Source organism: Marmota flaviventris, chromosome 1 (assembly GCF_047511675.1).
Source record: "Marmota flaviventris isolate mMarFla1 chromosome 1, mMarFla1.hap1, whole genome shotgun sequence".
NCBI classification, from domain to species: domain Eukaryota; kingdom Metazoa; phylum Chordata; class Mammalia; order Rodentia; family Sciuridae; genus Marmota; species Marmota flaviventris.
Genome location: NC_092498.1, coordinates 156929984 through 156949177, shown reverse-complemented (window position 1 = coordinate 156949177; position 19194 = coordinate 156929984). Strand labels below are relative to the sequence as shown.

Below are 19194 nucleotides of genomic sequence, written 5' to 3'. Positions count from 1 at the left end.
TCTCAGGAGATAGTGCAGCAAACCATGAAAAGGAGGCAGAGGAGAGAGTGGGAGGCACGGAGGTGAGTTTTGTGCATCCAGTAGCTCCCCCAGTACCAGGATCCCATTCTCCTTGAGCTCTGTGGTGCCATAGATACCTTTTATTTTTCCTAGGTGTTGCATGCATTTTTTTTCCGTCTAAAGACAATTTCTTTAGTTTTGAATCTCAGGGCCAACTGCTTCAGAAGTGAGCCTGTGGCTACTTGCATCAGATGTGAGTTTGAGTCACCTCCCTTATTGCTCTCTGGTTCCAAGAGTGATAGACCCAAAGTTCTCCCAATTCTATGCCATTTGTTAGGGGTGATGGCCCTTGGCTCTTTTTTATTAAGTATTTTAGACGTGTATATTTTTATTTACAAAATCTATAAGTGAAGTAGATGCCAATTGTATAAATTCTCCTTGGAAATAAAGTGTAAATGGAAACTGAGAATTGAGTTACCCATAATTCCTCTCTCTATTGCAATTGTAAGAAAAACAAAATTTTTAAAAATGAAAGTATTATAAGGATTATTCTAGCTTGAGATGAATATGTAGCAGTGTCATTGAGATGGGCACTAGGGGAATTCCTTGCTAAATCTCTCCATTAAGTTCTCACTGGGCCATCTGCCTGTTGTTTCCTGCTGTTCCAGTTGAGGTAAAGAGCCTGTCCTCTTGTCCTCTGGCTGTAGGAAGGAAGGCTGCCCCCTCCTATAAAAAGATAATGTGAAATTACGTCACCTAATTCAAAGAAATTCTGGGTTTGGATTTCTCTTCCTGAGTTATCCATACTTATACATATTTATATAATCAAAATATGCATCTAATTTTGCATTTTTCCAATTAATATAACCATTTCAATAATTGTGAACAGCCCTTATAAACTTCTTAGTACTTAATAGACAATTTCCCTTCTTTTTAAAAAAAATCTTTTTGTATTAACATATATTAATTATACATATTAATAGGTTTAGTGTGATATTTCCATACATGTATACAGTATGTACCTATCAAATCCAACCCCCCTGGATTCAATCCCCGCACCACAAAAATAAAAAATAAAAAAAGGTCAGGTTTTCTCTCTTTGTTATCTCCAATATTCTGCTATCACAAGACTGTAAGGCTGCAATGAAGAACTTTGTACACACCGTATGTTTTTCTTAATTGTTCCTTTGGATTGTTATTTTGGGTTAATTTCTCAGAAGTGGAATCCTAGAACCACATTGTTTTACACTGTACATTGCCACAAGCAATTTATGTCTATTTCACTCTCTACTGAGTGTTGTGTAAATACATTCTACTAAAGATCAATAAGTGAAAACAAATAGTACCAAATAGGACCACAATTGTATTTCTTTAAAGACTGTGAAGTTTCAGCATTTTTCCAAATATTCAGCTTCCTGTCATGCAGCTTCCTGTTAAAGGACCCACCTTTTATGTCATTACAGAAGAGACATACTCTTTGACTACGAGCAATATGAATATCATGGAACATCGGTAAGTCAGGATAGGTATAACTCACCAGAAAGTTCTGATTCTAGGGGTCATTATCATAAAACAAGAGGAAGGAACAGAGGTTTTAGAGCCAAGAAAATCTGGTTTGACTCTGAGATCCACATTTCTACTTCCCTTGGGCAAGTGGTTTATCTTCTCTTGAGTTCTTCCTTGATAAAGTGAAGAGAATACAGATAGTTCCCAAGTTATAATAGTTCACAATTTGTTTATTTATTTACTTACTTACTTTTTGGATGTGTGAAAACCGTGCATATTTAGTAGAAATTATGCTTCTAATTTTTTTAGAGATGAAGTCAGTCTCACTATGTTGCCTAGGCTGGACTTGAATTCAAGCAATCCTCCTGTCTTAGCATCCCAAGTAACTACTAATATTTTTCTAAAGATAATTGGTTTATTTTTTATTTAAGAATCAGGCAGCCGAGTGCAGTGGCTTACTCCTGTAATCCCAGCAGCTCAAGAGGCTGAGGCAAGAGGATTGTGAGTTCAAAGCCAGCCTCAGCAATGGCCAGACCCTAAGCAACTCAGTGAGACTAAATAACATACAAAATGAGGCTGGGGATGTGACTTAGTGGTCGAGTGCCCCTAAGTTCAATCCCCAGTACCAAAAAAAAAAAAAAAAGAATCAGGCAATACTCCATTCCATAAAATATAATAAATATTCTACATACATCAAATTTTGAATTTTGATGTTCTCTTGGGCTACTGATACTCTTTGGCAATGCTGGGCAGTGACACCAAGCCAAAGCTCCTAGTCAGTTATGGTATCATGAGGATATACAACCAATACTCTGTAGTGTACCATGTAGACAGATTAGGTATTTTCAACTTCTGATAGGTTTGTTGGGATATTCCTGAGTTGAGGAACATCTATAATCCTCATTTCAGAGGCAATTGTTAGGATGGTTCCTTGCATCCTATAGGTGTGCAAAGAACAGCAGCTATTATATTTGTTCATCAAAAACATGTAATCCTCTGTGCCAGAGGATAAAACCTTAGACTTACAATGGCATATCAATGTGTGTATTTTATAGAACAGATTTTTTTTAATTTTATAACTTTTTATTTTATTTATTTATTTTTATGTGGTGCTGAGGATTGAACCCAGGGCCTTGCATGTGAGAGGCAAGCACTCTACCGCTGAACCATAACCTCAGCCCCTATAGAACAGAATTTAATATAGAAAACATACTGTATTGACTCTGTTCTTGTTGAGCAGAGCTCAAGGCCATAAGTAGTCCTAGAAAATAAGTTTTCAGCTGGGCACAGTGGTGTACATCTGTAATCCCAGTGCCTCAGGAGGCTGACATAGGAGGATTGCAAGTTCAAAGCCAGCCTCAGCAACTTGGTAGGACCCTATGTCAAGAAATAAAAGGCCTTGGGATGTGACTCAGTGGTTAAGCACCCCTGGGTTCAATCCCTAGTACCAAAAACAAAACAAAAGAAAATTTTTCAATAAAATATCCTATATATATAGTCTTAGAAATGGAGTCTCAAATCTTGAACTCTGAACACTGTATTTCCCATGTCCCTTTTATTTTCAAGGTTTCATTGTCTTTTTTTCTTATTTTTTTAATTGTAGATGAACACAGTATCTTTATTTGTTTATTTTTATGTGGTGCTGATGATCAAACCCAGTGCCTCACATGTAGGAGGCAAGTGTTCTACCACTGAGCTACAGCCCCAGCCCTCCATTGTCTTTTGAAGGATCATCTTTTGACCCTCTCTGCTCTATCCCAGCAAATGACAAAATTTTAAGCAGTGGATAGGGAGGGTGTTGATGGGCACTCAGAAAAGATGCCCATCTCCCTCCATATATGTGGATAATTCCCTTTGAAATCGTTTTTCTGGAGGAAGCCCAGGATCTTACAGCTAAGAGGACTTTAGAGTCTTGATCAGACACCAGTTCTCCCACAGTCTCCTACCAAACCCACATTCTCTGTTGGGCCTGCTAAATGCTTCCATCTGTTGACTGCCCTTTTGGAAAGACCTTTACTGGGGTCCAGAGGCTCTTCCCTCTTTAATACACAGGTAACTGGAACAAGGGCCCTGCCTCACCTGGTCTTACCTTCCTTCTTTGAAACTGCCAGCCAAGTAGAAGGAGGGCAGATGCAAAGCCAGGCAAACAGTGTGTTCTTCTGACATCCAGGTGTAGTACTTGCCTCAGATATCACCAAGGAACCCTGTGAGATATATAGAGGTCCTGCCTAATGCTGCACCTGGGCTGCCCCCTGGGTAGCACTTTCTTCCCACTCTTCCCTTGCCAACAACAAAGTATACAGATAATAATGACTTTAAGTAGTGGAGGAGAATGTACAGGTATGTTGAATTCTCTCAGTCTTTCTCCCCTCAGTTTAATGTGGGCTTGTTCATCACATTAAGCTGAAATCCACCCAAGCACCCTGGTCTTCAGGGGCTTGACTGGGACTCTGCTGGCGCCTAGGTCTGGCCTAGTTGTGTTGCCTTTCTCATGAGTGCAGCCGTTTTTGGCCTCAGGCTTCTCTGCTTTCTTGCAGTCAGCTATGGTGATGTTTGACCTGGCATGGATGATGTCCAAGGACCTAAATGACATGCTGTGGTATGTAGCCCCCTCCACCAACCAGGAATGTCTAAAACAGCCCATCTGAGATTATGTATGACCCTGGTCTTCCTAACCATGAAGCTCTGGGGGCTTTACACAAACTCAGGGGGTGAAAATTGGGACTGAAGTGCAGCTCCGCCCTTCCTAATTCATTGCTTAGCCTTGCACTTGGTAAATTCAGGCAGCCAAAGGAGTGTGATATTTGAATGAGGCAGCCTCACTAAGCATCCTTGCAGCCCTGTCACATGGTAAAATATTACACAGAAAATGGTTCTGATTTCTCTCTGCAGATTGCAGGCCTGCCTAAGCCAGTTACTGTCAACTTGGGTTGATCTAGAAATAAATTCTACATTTTCTCTGAGTGAGAAGTGTGTAGGTGTGGCTGACTCCATCACATTAGCCTGCTGCTTGGGGTCCTTGTTTTCTCCTCTGCAATACGACATCTACCAAGGCCCTCCTAGCTTTCACCACCCACTCCGGTAATTATATTGGTCTTTGTGGAATTAGGACTTTAGGACAGCCAATGGAGTTGTGTAGAACCACCAGTAAACCAAGGAGTTCTGTCCTTGCCTGAATATGAGGGTGCTGGCCTGTTGGCCTCTGCCAGTCTTCAGCTCTTATCCCTGTACTGTGTGTCAGCGCTTGTTCATGTGCCCACCAACTATCCTCAGTCTGATGGCTTAGTCCTGAATTAATAAACACCATTCCCATTAACTGGAGGCAATCTGTAGCCTAAAAGGTCCTCCTTTGGCTTCTTTATCACCCTGAGAAGTCCACTAGATGGAGCCAGTGGTTGGAGGAGGGAACAGCAGCCCTGTAACAGTGACATTGCACCTGACTACCATGTTATTTTGGGATTTCTGTCCCAGAACCACTAGCAGCCTGGCCCTAACAGGAGATGAAGGGGAGCTGGGCATGGGTGTTTACAGCGTGTCTTTCACTGGATACTCTTACTAGTATAAGCCTAGTATCTTCATGTCTGATCTGTGACAAAAACACAGAAAACTCAATTATACTGGCAGATGCCCTAATGGTTCTTATCTGGCCTGTGTCAGTTTATGCCTGTCCAATCATTGCTCTGGTGCTGGGAGCCTAACCTTGTGTTTTCTTCAATATCCAGGGGAAAATCTGGCCTGAGATAGCCCCTGGTCCTTTAGACAAAAGGTACAAATTTAATATGTTATCATAATAGAAAATAAGTTCAAAGATTATTACTTAAGATTTCCTGGGCAGGGAGTGCCCAGTGAGTTGGGAGGCCATGCTGACAGGATACTCCTGGGTATATTGAGCCAGGGCTGTCCATCCTGTTACATGGCTCCATAACACAGGTCCTGCCAAGCCCAAGTGGGATGTAGTCAGCTCCATTACCTTCTTTCTTTCTAGGTGGGCCATTGTTGGACTGACAGACCAGTGGGTACAAGACAAGATCACTCAGTAAGTATGTGCTCCCTTATTTTCCAGGGTTAGCCCTATCCTGTGACTATGTGACAGCGTGAGTTTGCAGCAGGGAGGAACATCACTGTAGGTTCCTGTGGAGAAGAGGAGGGAGCAGACCTTCCTTCTTGAGATGTACCCTTGTCACCAAGAAGAACTTAGTGTCTGTGGCCTGCTTTGGCCTCTTCATCACCCTGAGAAGTCCACTAGATGGAACCAGTGGTTGGAGGATGGAACGTAGTCTCCCCTGTTCTGGTGCTGGGGCTTAGAGGCAGGTGCTGAGGGGTGGCCATGGGAGACCATGGGGTGTTAAGGGAGAGATGAGAATTAGGCAGATGAGGGAAGAAAGGTGGAGCTGGGGAGTGAGGGTGCCAGGGAGTTTGAGTTTGATCACAAGGGCAAAGGAAGGCTCCAGAGAATTTTAAGAAGGGCTGATATGAAGCAAAGTCTCTTTTTGCCCCTTGATGGATGTGGAAGATTCTCCATTCGTTAGACTCAGAGCTGAAAGACTATCCCAGGACATGGACACTGGGGCGGGGTGGAGCCTTGAACAGTACCATGTATCATTTCCCATCCCCTCTTTTTCATGGGATAGCTTAGCCTCCTCTGGCCATCATGTGGGACATCTTAAGAGAATCGACAGGGACCTCAACCCTGAGGTGCTGATCCTCTTCCAGGGGACACACACAAATGTTCCTGAGCGATCTGGCATAGTCACTGCTTGATCATTAGATTCCACTTATAGTTTGAAGAGGCCCTATGCATGTTATATCCTGCTTCCCCTGCCCCACCCAATTCAATCCTGCTGGTTAAACCAGGAGCTTGAGAGCCCCAAGCCTCAGACCTGGAGCCACTGCTTGGACTGCTGCATTACCACAACCTACCACCTCTCTGCGCCACAGTCCCCCTTCTATGAAGAGTAGTATAGGGTATGTACATGTATAAGGTAGGCTCTAGAAACAGTGGCTCAGGCAGTGGCAGGTTCCTGTCCTCATCTGAGGTGAGGCCTGCTGTCACCATCCTGTTTGGTGGCCCTCTGGGACCTGGAATGGGAGCTGCCCACCCTGGTGCACTTAGTAGCACTTCCTGTGTTGATCTGTATTTGCTGTCACTTATGGAATCTGTCTACTTAATTATGTTGGCTAGCAGCCTGGCCAGGTCTCTGTAGTACCCACCCCCAAGTCATATCACATACCACCCAGCTACTCCACCCTGCCCAGCCCATTCTGCTCTACCCTGGCTACTTGGTATCTATGTAGTAGGTGGCCATACTTCCTCAGTCGTTATATAGGGATGGCCTGCATGGTGGGCAATAAGAAGATGGTCCAGCCTGTGGTGCTGTCTTTACAGAATGAAGTACGTGACAGATGTTGGCATCCTGCAGCGCCATGTGTCCCGGCACAACCACCGAAATGAAGATGAGGAGAACACCCTCTCTGTGGACTGTACACGGATCTCCTTTGAATATGAGTATCCTTGTAGCCCAGGCCTTCAGGCTTCAGGTAGCATCACTATCTCCAGTGTTTTGCTCAGCAGGTGCTGTTTGCTTAGTCACTGGGTGGGGCCCCTGCCTACTTCCCTTTGTTATTACTCACTTGGTTGTAAAATGAAGCTGTTGCATGTTCCACCATTAGTTCTTCCCCTCTAGATCCCAGATCCTACTTCCCTTATGGCATATTTGGTAGCCACAGAACTGTGTGGGTTGTGTGGGAAGCCACGGAGAGTTGAGGTAGAGGATAGCAACTCTTGGGATCCCAGAGTTGGGAGGAAGGGAATGGCATGAAGACAGGATACTCCAAGAATCCAGAGAAGTGGTGGCAGGGTGCCAGCATGACCATGGAAAGCAGGCAGTGCTAGCATGAGTCCTGTGGAGGAGAGGCCTGTGATGAGGACCATCCACAGTCACAACCATGCTCAGGGGACCATAAATGGTGAAGGGTGAATTCAAAAAGAGGGTTGAGGGTGGAGGCTTCTTGGTTGGTGTCCTGATGGAGTGCTCTTAGAAAGGATAGATGGTGGGTAGGCTGAGCTAGGTGGAGCAGGCAAGGGCAGAACAGGATGGCAGACATTCTTCCATGTCCTATGTTGCCACCACTGTTCTTCATGACCACAATATAGGGCATTCAGAATCCCTGCACCTCAGTTTCTCCATCTATCAAAGTAGGATAATAGTGTACCTCACATAGTCCTTATACAGGTCAAAGAGCTCCAGGTTACCCTTATCTAGGCAGCCCCCCATACCTGGTTATGAATGCAAGCTTATCAAGGGAGGGCCCCATGAGCAGAGCAGGCCTCTGCTGAGAATTGTGAGAAGGGCCATGCACTGACAAGGTTGTGAGTCATTGTGCATCTTCAGGTGGGTAGCAGGCAGTGGGTACCACCTATATTCCTTGACTTTGGACTCAGCCTCCGCCTGGTGCTTTACCAGCACTGGTCTCTCCATGACAGTCTGTGCAACACCAGCTACACTGCAGCCAGGTTCAAGCTGTGGTCTGTGCATGGGCAAAAACGACTCCAGGAGTTCCTTGCAGACATGGGGTAAGTGACTGCTTTGGTCTGCTGTCCTCCACCTTTCCTACCTCCCCATGGAAAAAGCCCTCAGCTTTGTTGTTACTCACTTGGTTGTAAAATGAAGCTGTTGCGTGTTCCACCATTAGTTCTTCCCCCTCTAGATCCCAGAATGTTCAGCATGTTCTAGGACATCCCTCAATGACTTGCATGATGACCCCATTACAGTCTTCTTTCCATACTGTTGGGGTGTTAACAGTCTCAGTCATATGCCTTGGGCTTGTTCATTCCAGGCTTCCTCTAAAACAGGTGAAGCAGAAGTTTCAGTCCATGGACATCTCCTTGAAGGAAAATTTGCGGGAAATGATTGAAGAGTCTGCAAATAAATTTGGGTAAACATTTTTTTTCCTTGATTAAGCTTGTTTAAAGTTATGGCTTCTGTGGAAAAACAGAGAGGACCGTTTGTAACAAGTAAGATGGATATAATCAGTATTTCTTAAATCTCATATTTAGTTATCTTCTTCATTCTGTCACTTGGTTCCCATTTTTTATATATTTTGTTATACGAAGTGCATCTTTTGGTGGTTTGATTTCTTTTTCTTTATTTTTTTAATAATAAAGACTTCATTCTGACTGATTTAATTTCACAGATTTGAACTAATTTCAAATAAATATTGCTGAGTTCTGTCTAATTCCATGAAAATATTTCTTACGATAAACAAAACAGAATTCTTTTTGTTGTTGCTATTCTTATTGTTTGGGTTTTTTTGTTTTTTTTTTTTTTTGGTACCAGGGATTGAACCCTGAGACTCTTAACCACTGAGCCACATCCCCAGCCCTTTTTTATATTTCATTAGAGACAGGGTCTAGCTGAGTTGCTCAGGGGCATTGCTAAGTTGCTAAGGCTGGGTTTGAACTTGCCATCCTCTAGCCTCCCGAGTTGCTGGGATTACAAGTGTACGCCACTGCACCCAACAACAGAATTTTTTACTACCAAAAATAAAGCTAGGGCTTTTGCTTTAGCCATATTTCTGAAATAATGCAAAAATAACCCTAAAATGTACAAATGAGTATGATCTGAATCTGGCCATTCCTGAAGTGTTCAATTCTCTTTGGGTTAAAAAATATATCTTCTGGGGTTGGGGATGTGGCTCAAGCGGTAGCGCGCTCGCCTGGCATGCGTGCGGCCCGTGTTCGATCCTCAGCACCACATACAAACAAAGATGTTGTGTCCGCCGAAAACTAAAAAATAAATATTAAAAAAATATATATATATATATCTTCTTAAAGTGCCCATGAGGTTTAGGAGCCTTAAATTCTGAGGCTGTGGTACAGATCTGTGAGATTAACCAGATCCTTCTTCACTGGAAATAGGAAATAGGCCACTAGAGCCATGTCCAGGTGAGCTTTTTTTGCCAAACCAGGTCCTGAGTACCATTGAAACCTTTGTGTCTGAGTCCTCGAGCCCCAGCCAGCTCCCAGCACATATGCTAGGGCATTAGAAATGACCCTGTCTGTACCATTGGCCCAACAGCTACTTATTGCTTTGCCCCAGGTAGCCAAACAGCTGTGGATGAGGTACTCACCTGCTCTGTGCTGCAAGGCTGGCATGTCTGGATATTTTGACCCACCTCATCCTCTGAGCAGAGTGGTCATGATAAGAACATTAATAAGGACTTTTGAGAGATATCAGGTCTTCTGCTATCTCTGTGAAAGCTTGGCTACCACTTGTGGATGACAGTCACATTGCTTCCTCCCTTGACAGGATGAAGGACATGCGTGTGCAGACTTTCAGCATCCATTTTGGGTTCAAGCATAAGTTCCTTGCCAGTGATGTGGTCTTTGCCACCATGTCTCTGATGGAGAGCCCTGAAAAGGACAGCTCAGGGACGGACCACTTCATCCAGGCTCTGGACAGTCTCTCCAGGTAGTAGATGTGACCAGGGGCTCCTATTGCCTTGTGGGATGTCTCCAGTTAGTCCTCGTTCCAACTATACAGGGATGCCTATAAAAGGTCCCCCTACAAGGGATCCCACTGGCAAAAGAGAGACTTTGTCCTGCAGAAACTTCAAGTGTGAGTTGGAATCACAATCAATGGAGTGGGGTGCCACAATCATGCTGCCTACACAGTTTTTTGTCACTTTATAAATCCTTTTTTTTTTCTTTTTGAATTTAACTTTTTTCATCTTCTTTATCTATTAAGACATTGCTGTATTTATTCATTTTTGTGTTTCTTCTTGAATAAGTCTTCATTTATCAGTTGTTATTCTTTTATTTCTAATCCTCACTTCTGAGATGACCTCTATTAGTTTTCCATGTCTTCTAGCATCCTATGAAACAGAACATGCCAGTTTTGTTCTGTTTTTAAGGCATGTCTTTCTAGTATACTTTCACTATCGAGAGGGATGTTATTCTGCCTCTTATTCTTTTATTTATTTATTTTCTCTTGTATTGACTTTGAGGGTTTTGATCTCTATTTGCAAATTTCATTCCCCTAACTTTTTTAGGAAGAGGCATGATTCAGATAGCTTTTCTAACTTCAGAGAGCTGATTTTGTGCAATGGTAAAAAATAGGGGGTCCTGCTTTCTGGGATTTCCTGGGTCTTCTCACTAACATACTTTTTTTAAACATAGTATTATTGAGATATAATTCATGTACCAAACAATTCACCCATTTAAAGTATATGATGTATCTAAAAATAAAGTGTATGATGTTATGACTTTTAGTATAAAGTACATCCATAACCACTGTCTAATGTTAGACTATTTTCATTGTCCCCAAAAGAAATGTCACAGCACTTAGCTCTCACCTCCCAAATCCCCCATCCCTCCCAGACATAAGCAATCACTTTCATAGATTTGTTATTCTGGTCATTTTGTATAAATGGAATTATACAGTGCATAGTCCTTTGTCTCTGACTTCTTTCAGTTACCATAATGTTTGCAGGGTTCATCCATGGTATAGCTTATATTGGTAATTCATGCCTTTAATTGTAGATAATATTTCAATGAATGGATATCGTTTACCAGTTCATTAGTTGATAGACATATGGTTTGTTTCCACCAGTTTTTGTGTAGTCATGTTTTCATTTCTCTTGGTTACATGTCTAAGGATGGAATTGCTAAATTACATGGTTATTCTAGGTTTAACCTCTTGAGAAATTTCCACAGTGGCTCTCTCTACCCTTTTACATTCCCAGCAGCAGTATATGAGGGTTCTGGTTTCTCCATATGTTCCCCAACTTGTTATTGTCTGTGGTTTGGATTATAGCCATCCTAGTGAGCATGAAGAAGTATCTTACTTGATTTTTATTTGCATTTCCTTTATCGCTAATAATGTTGAACATCTTTTCATGTTGGTCTATCATGTTTGGAGATTTGTTTGTTAGAGTACTTTACCTATTTTTAAATTAGATATTTGTCTTTTTATTATTGAATTATGAAAGTTATTTTACCTGTACTAAATACAAGTCCTTTAGCAGGTATATAATTTGCAAATATTTTTCTTATCCTGTGGGTTAGCTTTTCACTTTAATAGTGTCCTTTGAATCACAGGTTTTAAATTTTGATGATGTCTAGATTATCTGTTTTTTCCCTTTGTTTCTTATGCTTTTTGTGGCATAACTAAGAAACTATTGCCTAATAGAAGAATACAAAGATTTCTCAGTGTTTTAAAAATTTTGTGGTTTTAGCTCTTACATTAGATGTCTGATTTATTTGAGGTTATGTTTTGTGTTTGGTGTAATGAAGAGATCTAACTTAATTCCTTTGGGCATCCTCTTGTCCCAGCACTGTTTGTTGAAAAAAATGAATTGTTCTCCCTTTGAATTATTTTAACATCTGTGTGGAAAATCAACTAGTTCACCATAAACGTGAGGATTTATTTCTAGATTCTCAGTTTGCTTCCAACATCCATGTCTATCCTAAAAAGTATCACATTTTGATTTGATTACCGTAGCTTTGTGGCAGAGTTTGAAACTGGAAAATGTGAGTGTTCCAATTTTCCCTTTTTTGAGATTGTGTTGACTAGACTGGTAACTTGAATTTCCATATAAATATTTGGACAACCTTGCCAATTCTTGCAAAGAATATTTAATCTGTAGATCAATTTTGTGATTATTGCCATGATAGCAGAGTATGAACTTTGTTTAAAATTAAACTTATTCCTAAATATTTGGACTTCTTTTTCTTCATTTTTAGTTTACTTATTGTTATTATGTAGAAATACAACTTATTTTTGTACATTTTTAAGTTTTCATTTTGAGACAGGGTCTTCCTAAGGTGACCTGGAATCTTCCAAATTGAGAATGACATTGAAAATTGTCATTCTTTCAAGCACCAGGCTCAGAGTTTTCATTTTAGCCCTCTGGGGCCAGTGCTCAGAATAGCTGAATATGTACCTATTTTAAAAAGCTGTTAAGAGCAGTTATGAAATGCATATGGTAAGACGGTTCATGAGTGTAGTTGGTATAGAATTCTTAGATAGGGCATTGGACATTGTCTTTCTTTCATGTGCCAGACTTAGATTCTCAAGTGGTTTGATGTACTTTATATTTAGGAAGGGTATTGTGGAATCTTGGCTGACCTCTGAGTTCCTGGCCTCCAGCTTGCTGGCCAGAAGGCATCACTTTATCTTGGTGGATTGGAAGTATCACACTTGGGACTTCTGTCAGACACAGCTTTGCTTGAGGGCCCTAAACAGAGGGTTCATTTCTTGTTCAGAAGGGAACTCTCCCTTTTTGGGAAGAAGAGTAAAAATCCATCTATTGGGCAGAAGGGTCTCCTGTCTTCCCCTCTAGCCCTTGCTCAAGCCTCCCCTCTGTCAAAGCCTTCCAGGTACCTTCCTCAGACCACCTTTTGTATGATCTTCAGTCTCCTATCTTCTGATGGCATCACCCTTTCTCACTTCCATTACAGTAGTTTATTCATTTTTTCCTTCCTTTTATGTGAAGGGGAACTTAGCAGGCAAAAAAGGCAAACTTTTATCCATAAAGCCCTTCTTGAGCCAGGAATCCAAGCAATCTATTTGTGACTTGATATTTTACCAATAGGCAATGCCCAAAGCAGCGTTTGCCCTATTTCAGGAGTAACCTGGACAAATTGTACCTTGGCTTGGAACTCGCCAAGAAGCAGCTAAGAGCCACCCAGCAGACCATCGCCAGCTGCCTCTGCACCAACCTTGTCATCTCTCAGGGGCCTTTCCTCTACTGCTCCCTTATGGAGGTTAGTCTTTCCTCAATGCATAGGTACTGGGCCATGCCTACTGATGGCCTCCAATGACTATCTCTCTCTCCCTCCCAGGGCACTCCAGATGTCATGTTATTCTCCAAGCCAGCATCTCTGAGCCTGCTCAGCAAACACCTGCTCAAGTCCTTTGTGTGTTCGGTAAGAATCTAGGCACATGGGGCCATGGGTGCAGGCATGCAGATGCTTGATAAGCACTCTGGACTAGGTGTTAGATGGTGGCTAAGGTTACCTGTGGCTGTTCAGCAGCTGTGGGAGCTGGACTTGTCCCTTTTTCTGAACTATATTTTTTTCAGCTGACCTCTAAAAACCTTCCAGTTTCCACAAGCTCTAATTTCATCACTCATTGTTCATGTGGACGAATAGAGGAGCCCACACAGAGCAGTGGGGCAGGTCAGAAAATCATGGAATTGGTTGTAACACAGACTTGCTTTCCATTGAAAGTTTGTCTTCTAGGCTAACTTTCTGCATGTGAATTTGTCTTCTTTTGGCCTAACTTTGCTTTGATTTGGAACACATGCCTAACTTGGGTGGTATTTAGGCAGAGATCCTTAAACAGCTAACATCAGGCTATCAGGCTCTTCCCAGGCATAATTGTAAAAAGGATGGTCCCAACACATTTCAGTAATCAAAGTCTTACTCTGCTTCAGGATGAGGGTTTACTCTGGGAGATATTCTAAATAAAATGTGTAATAGGAAGTTAAAATTCGCTCATGCCACTAAACTAACCTACAGAATAATTATATGAATGTTGGCTAGCCTTCAGTATTGATGGGTTCTGCCTCCTTGGATTCAACCAACCTTGGATCAAAAATATTTTGAAAGGGGTGTAGTTCAGTGGTAGAGCACTTGCCTAACCATGGATGAGGCCATGATTTGAGGCCATGGATGAGGCCCTGGATTTGACCCCTACCACTACAGAAAAACAAAACAGAATGTGCAATGTATGTATGTATAATTTTTTGTTATTGTTTGGGAAAAAATTTCAGAATTTCAAAGATCAAAATTCATTCTTCACTGAGTACTATGCTGGATCCATGTAAGTGAAGTGATATGCATTGTTTTATAAGCAGTCTGTAGAGATATTTAAATACATAAGAAGACATGCATAGATTCTAAGCAAATACTGAACCATTTTATGTAAGGGACTTGAGATCCTTGGGTTTTGGTATCCATGGAGGGCTCTGAAACCAATCCCCTGACTGAAATGACTATATGTCAAAAGGTGAACTAGAAATAAAAAATGAGCTTTGAAATCCTCTAGGCTTGATTCAGATCTCAGTCTCCTTCATTTGTCAGTTGTGTGATATGAAATGAATTATCGGATCTCTGAGCCTCTGTTTCCTCATCTGTAAAACAGTGAACAAATATGTACTTCACAGGATTCATTCAGTTATCAGACATTGATTGAATAACCATTAGGCCCTGTTTTCATAGAGTGGCCAACTGTCCCCATTCACATCCTGAGACTCCCCTTGATCCTGTACAAACCAGGGCAGTCGGTTACCTTGGTTGAAAGATAGGGTTGCTGTGGAAATGGCACTGAGATGACACTCAGAGTCTCTGTTCTGAGGGAATGCTAGTGTAGCAAGGGGACACAAGAGGAGTGAGGATGTTTTTGCCCTCATTAAGGAGTATTTTGGGCTCCTCCAAACTCCTATGGTGAAATCTAAAACCCAGCATATCTCAGAATATCACTAGATTTGAAGACAGGGCATTCAAAGAGGTAACAGGCCCTGCTGTTCCTTGCCCACACTGTGGCTTTTGCCCCTGGTGATGGCTGCCCCTCTGAGCAGTTTCAGGTAGAGGCACATGCTACAGAGAGGAAGGAGCAGGATGAAGTGGGACTGTTGGACAAAGGGACATTCCTAGAGAAGGCAACAGGTGCAGCAGGACCTAAAGGAAGTGATGGGGCATATAGCAAGGGCAAAGCCCCTGTAAGGAACAAGCAGGGCACGTGGGATTGGGATGGTGGATAACAAGAGGCTGGAGCCAAAACATCAGGTGGGGACTCTGGCATGTCCTCTGGTGACAGGAGAGTCCCTATAGTTTCTGAGGAGTAGCCTGACACTGTTGGTACTCCTGAACCCTGAATGATATACTCTGCCCTGTGGTATCAGTGGCACCCTTGGGCCCACTATGCCTTGCCCACACTGTGGAAGATGACCCTATCTTGATGGGAAAGTAATCTTTAGGGCAAAACTATAAGGCTGGAGCTGGCTCTGAAACCAAACCTCTGAATGGAATGACTATGTCAAAAGATGAATTAGAGACAAAACTTGACTGAGGATGTCCTTGTCTCTACAGACAAAGAACCGACGCTGCAAGCTTTTGCCCCTGGTGATGGCTGCCCCTCTGAGCACAGAGCAGGGCACAGTGACGGTAGTAGGTATCCCCCCAGAGACCGACGGTTCTGACCGAAAAAAGTGAGTGGCTTCCTCTTGTCTTGGGTTGGTAGAGTTGGGGAGCCTTGGACTCCGTCTTGTCATGTTGGCCCATCAGCCTCACTGAATCAAGTGACATTTATCTTCCTACATCTGTCACAGTGGGCATAGATGGAAAGGGTCCCATTGCAAGAGGCCTTTTTTTCCCCACAGCTTTTTTGGACGGGCCTTTGAGAAAGCAGCAGAAAGCACCAGCTCCCGGACACTGCACAACCATTTTGACCTCTCAGGTGAGTGTCTCTGCCTTTTGGCCACACTTCCATCTGTCCCTGGAAAGAGGCACATTGACATTACCAAAGGTGCCTGGCCAACAGCCTTCCTCTCTTCTTGAAACTAGCCCCAGGCAAAGCAGCTCCCAGTTGCTCTAGGGATTTGGGAGCCCAACTTTAGACTTACATTCCTGCCCTGAAGATCATTTTCCCACCAAATCAGGATCATCTTCCACAGTGTGGGCAAGGAACAGCAGGGCCTGTTACCTCTTTGAATGCCCTGTCTTCAAATCTAGTGATATTCTGAGATATGCTGGGTTTTAGATTTCACCATAGGAGTTTGGAGAAGCCCAAAATACTCCTTAGTACTTCTTTATATCCTAGAAAGGTCCTTTTTCTTATACCACCACCCCGTGTCCTTACAAGTCACTGTCCCAGGAGACCCAGTCTGTATTCAAATTCCCTGAACAGTCTCAGAACCTGCTTCCTTATGCCATAGCCGTCATGGCTGTGGTGCTGTGTAGTTTCAGTCTATTCTATGTAGCATGTGTTGTGGGAAAGGTTGTCTCCAGGAAGATTTGGGATTGAAAGCTGCCTGGTTTCCCCTGAGGTTTGGACAGCTGGAGAGGGGTATGGGGAATGAAGTGTAGCTAGTACCTGCTTTCGTGGGCTGGGCATGGGACTCCTGGGGTAGTGGCCTACAGCGTGAACTGCTCCAAAACCAGACCAGCCCTGTTCCAGAGCTCAGTGTTGCTCTTTGATCAGGATCCATGTGTTTGGCTGAACCTGATGGACCTTCAAGATTCAGGCAGTTTGTATTGTATCCCCTTCTTACAGAAGAGGACACTAAATCTGAGGCATAGGCAGAGTAGGGCAGGAGGCTTAGGTCTCCCACAACCCACTCTGGGGGAAGACACCTGTGCTGGATGAGGTGGAAAGGCTCGTCCCTTTTCAGGTCTGTATTACTCTGAGTTGATACATCTCCTGTGTCTCCTCTATAGCCTGTCATTGCTGATACCTAGCTGCCCAGAGGATCTTCCCCACGGGCCATGGCTCTGGCCTTTCCCTAGTGCAGCCAGCAGGTCTAAGGATCAAATACAGTGAGATGGAGAAATGGAATCAAATAGTCTAGAATATTACAGGCCATGGAAGAGCCTATACAGTTTGGAATGTAGTAGAAGGCTGCTTAGGTCTAAGAGTGTCAGGAAGAGGGAGTTCACGTTTCTTGCCTTGTTTTTCTCACTCCTCCCTTCTCACAAGATGTTTTTCTTTCATTACTTAGTAATTGAGCTGAAGGCTGAGGATCGGAGCAAGTTCCTGGATGCCCTTGTCTCCCTGCTGTCCTGAGGTGAGCTGGGGGGAAGATTGGGGTCCTCAAGATGACCTGGCTTCCTGCCTTATCACAGCCCTATCTTGAGTCCCAGCTTTGTCCTTCCTCAATGGAGTCTTTTACTTGGGTTTCAGATGGGTTTTTGAGAAGATTTGGGACCAATATATTTTTTCCAAGAATGCCTGTCCTTAGGCCGCCAGCAGGGCCACAATGGGGCATTTTTTAGGAACCTAATTTCATTAAATCTTGTTAATCTCTTCAGAAAGACCTGGCATTCGCCCTCTGCTGACCACACCATGGGATTGGGCATTGCATGTGGGACACTTGGGACACACAAACTCTCTGGCTCTGCCCTCAGAGGTCACCTAGAGCCTCCTGCTCCCACAGCCTTCATGTCAGGCTCTGTGCTGGAGTCTACAGAGCCAACTATCCGGGCTTTGGTGTACTCAGTGTTTGAAAAAGCAAAGTTGTTGGCAGCTGCTCAGCTGCAAATTACAAAATGTCACGAGCCTTCACCAGTGAATGGCTGTTCTAAGAGGCTCATTGTGAGTCACCAACAAGCCACTGTGACCCAAGATACCTCCCCAGCCAGGTTCTCCCTACTGTCCCACATACCACCTCTTTCTTGAAGGTCCTTTGGGAAGTGGGGATAGGCAACCTTTTCTGTGTGACCATTTGTTATCCCAGAGCTTCTACAGTGAATACTCTTGCTAGCCCTAGGCCGGAGTCTATTGCTATGGCAGATGACCCTGCCAAGGCTCTGATGTAGAGGGTGTCCTGAGACAAGTAGTCCTCTCTGCTCCCCCTATCCATGGTGAGCTGAAAAACACAGGGGACAGAGACCAGAATAGTATAGGGGGTCTCGGGGACCCTGTAGTCCATCCCTCCGAGGGGCTTAAATGTACAGGACCATATTGGGGGAACAGGTTCTGGGTTCTCAGTGAGGTCTGTGTTATCTATCAGCAGTGACTTTGAGCCTGAGTATATTTGGCTGATACCCTTAGTCAGTGAGTTGGGAGCATGAGTACCCGGCTCTTTATTTGGGAGCAGAGGTGTAAGGTTACATATGGGAGCTCTCAGGCAGTGGACCTGCATTGGAGGCAGACCTCTTCCTTGCAATCTGATATCAACCCTGCTGTGTGCATCCTGCTGGCCAGGCAGGGGTGAGGTGCCTAATGGGAGGTGGGAAAATGCTGCATGCTGAGGGATAAAGGGGGCAAGAGATGGGGAACTGGCCAGGCAAAGTAAGGAGAGAAGCCTCAGTAAGGTGCCATGGGGCCACCCTAGAAAGAAACAGCTAAGTGGGGTCTTCCAAGAAAGAAAGTGCTTGGGGCCCCTGAGGGCATTCGGGGCTCTAATGTGGACAGCTCAAATCCCAGCAGAGAATGATGGGTACCTTGGTGGATCTGGGGTGGCTTTCTATCCTGGGGATACCTGCCCTCACCCCTGGGGTTGAGGCTGCTCAAAAGCAGCAGCCCAGCAAGCCAGAGGGAAGGCCTGGGCAGTTTGTTACATTTGAGACATCAGACTTGTTTGAAACCTTTTTTTCCTTTTCTTTTCCAGAATTTGATTTCTTCAGAAATGACCTCCTTCTCCTTATTTATATTTAATTGGCTTTTATTTAGATTTTAAATTATGGGTATAGTTTGAGATGCAGGGATAGTGGCTTTTAATGGAATAAAATACTTATTTTAAGTTCTGTTCCCCATTAATGCTCTACTCTTGGGGCCAGCACTTAGGTGTGCCCTGAACCTTCCTTCCTTGGGTCCACGGGAGGCTTGGTCCTTTGTCCCCAGCATCCTCCATGCCAGGAAGCACAGAGATGTGCCTCCCCCTCCTCCACACCCTAAGGACCCTATCATCTAGACCTCTCAATGGTAGTAGGAAGCTGGGCCCTACAGCACCAGAGTCTGGGAT

At 43.7% G+C, this 19194-nt stretch overlaps 1 protein-coding gene across 1 annotated transcript in view; it reads left to right on the top strand.

Annotated features, from left to right (window-relative positions):
• Cdc45 (cell division cycle 45) overlaps nucleotides 1–18972 on the top strand; it is a 33723-nt gene extending 14751 nt beyond the window's left edge. Inside the window, exons 6-19 of the mRNA XM_027924234.3 lie at nucleotides 7–62; nucleotides 1464–1512; nucleotides 4044–4105; nucleotides 5492–5542; nucleotides 6893–7012; nucleotides 7949–8080; nucleotides 8344–8442; nucleotides 9816–9977; nucleotides 13135–13273; nucleotides 13352–13435; nucleotides 15602–15720; nucleotides 15892–15968; nucleotides 17230–17295; nucleotides 18841–18972. Coding sequence (XP_027780035.1) covers nucleotides 7–62; nucleotides 1464–1512; nucleotides 4044–4105; nucleotides 5492–5542; nucleotides 6893–7012; nucleotides 7949–8080; nucleotides 8344–8442; nucleotides 9816–9977; nucleotides 13135–13273; nucleotides 13352–13435; nucleotides 15602–15720; nucleotides 15892–15968; nucleotides 17230–17294 — 1215 coding nt within the window. The 3' untranslated portion in view covers nucleotide 17295; nucleotides 18841–18972. The remainder of the gene's footprint in view (nucleotides 1–6; nucleotides 63–1463; nucleotides 1513–4043; nucleotides 4106–5491; nucleotides 5543–6892; nucleotides 7013–7948; nucleotides 8081–8343; nucleotides 8443–9815; nucleotides 9978–13134; nucleotides 13274–13351; nucleotides 13436–15601; nucleotides 15721–15891; nucleotides 15969–17229; nucleotides 17296–18840) is intronic.
• Nucleotides 18973–19194: the final 222 nt, after the last annotated feature.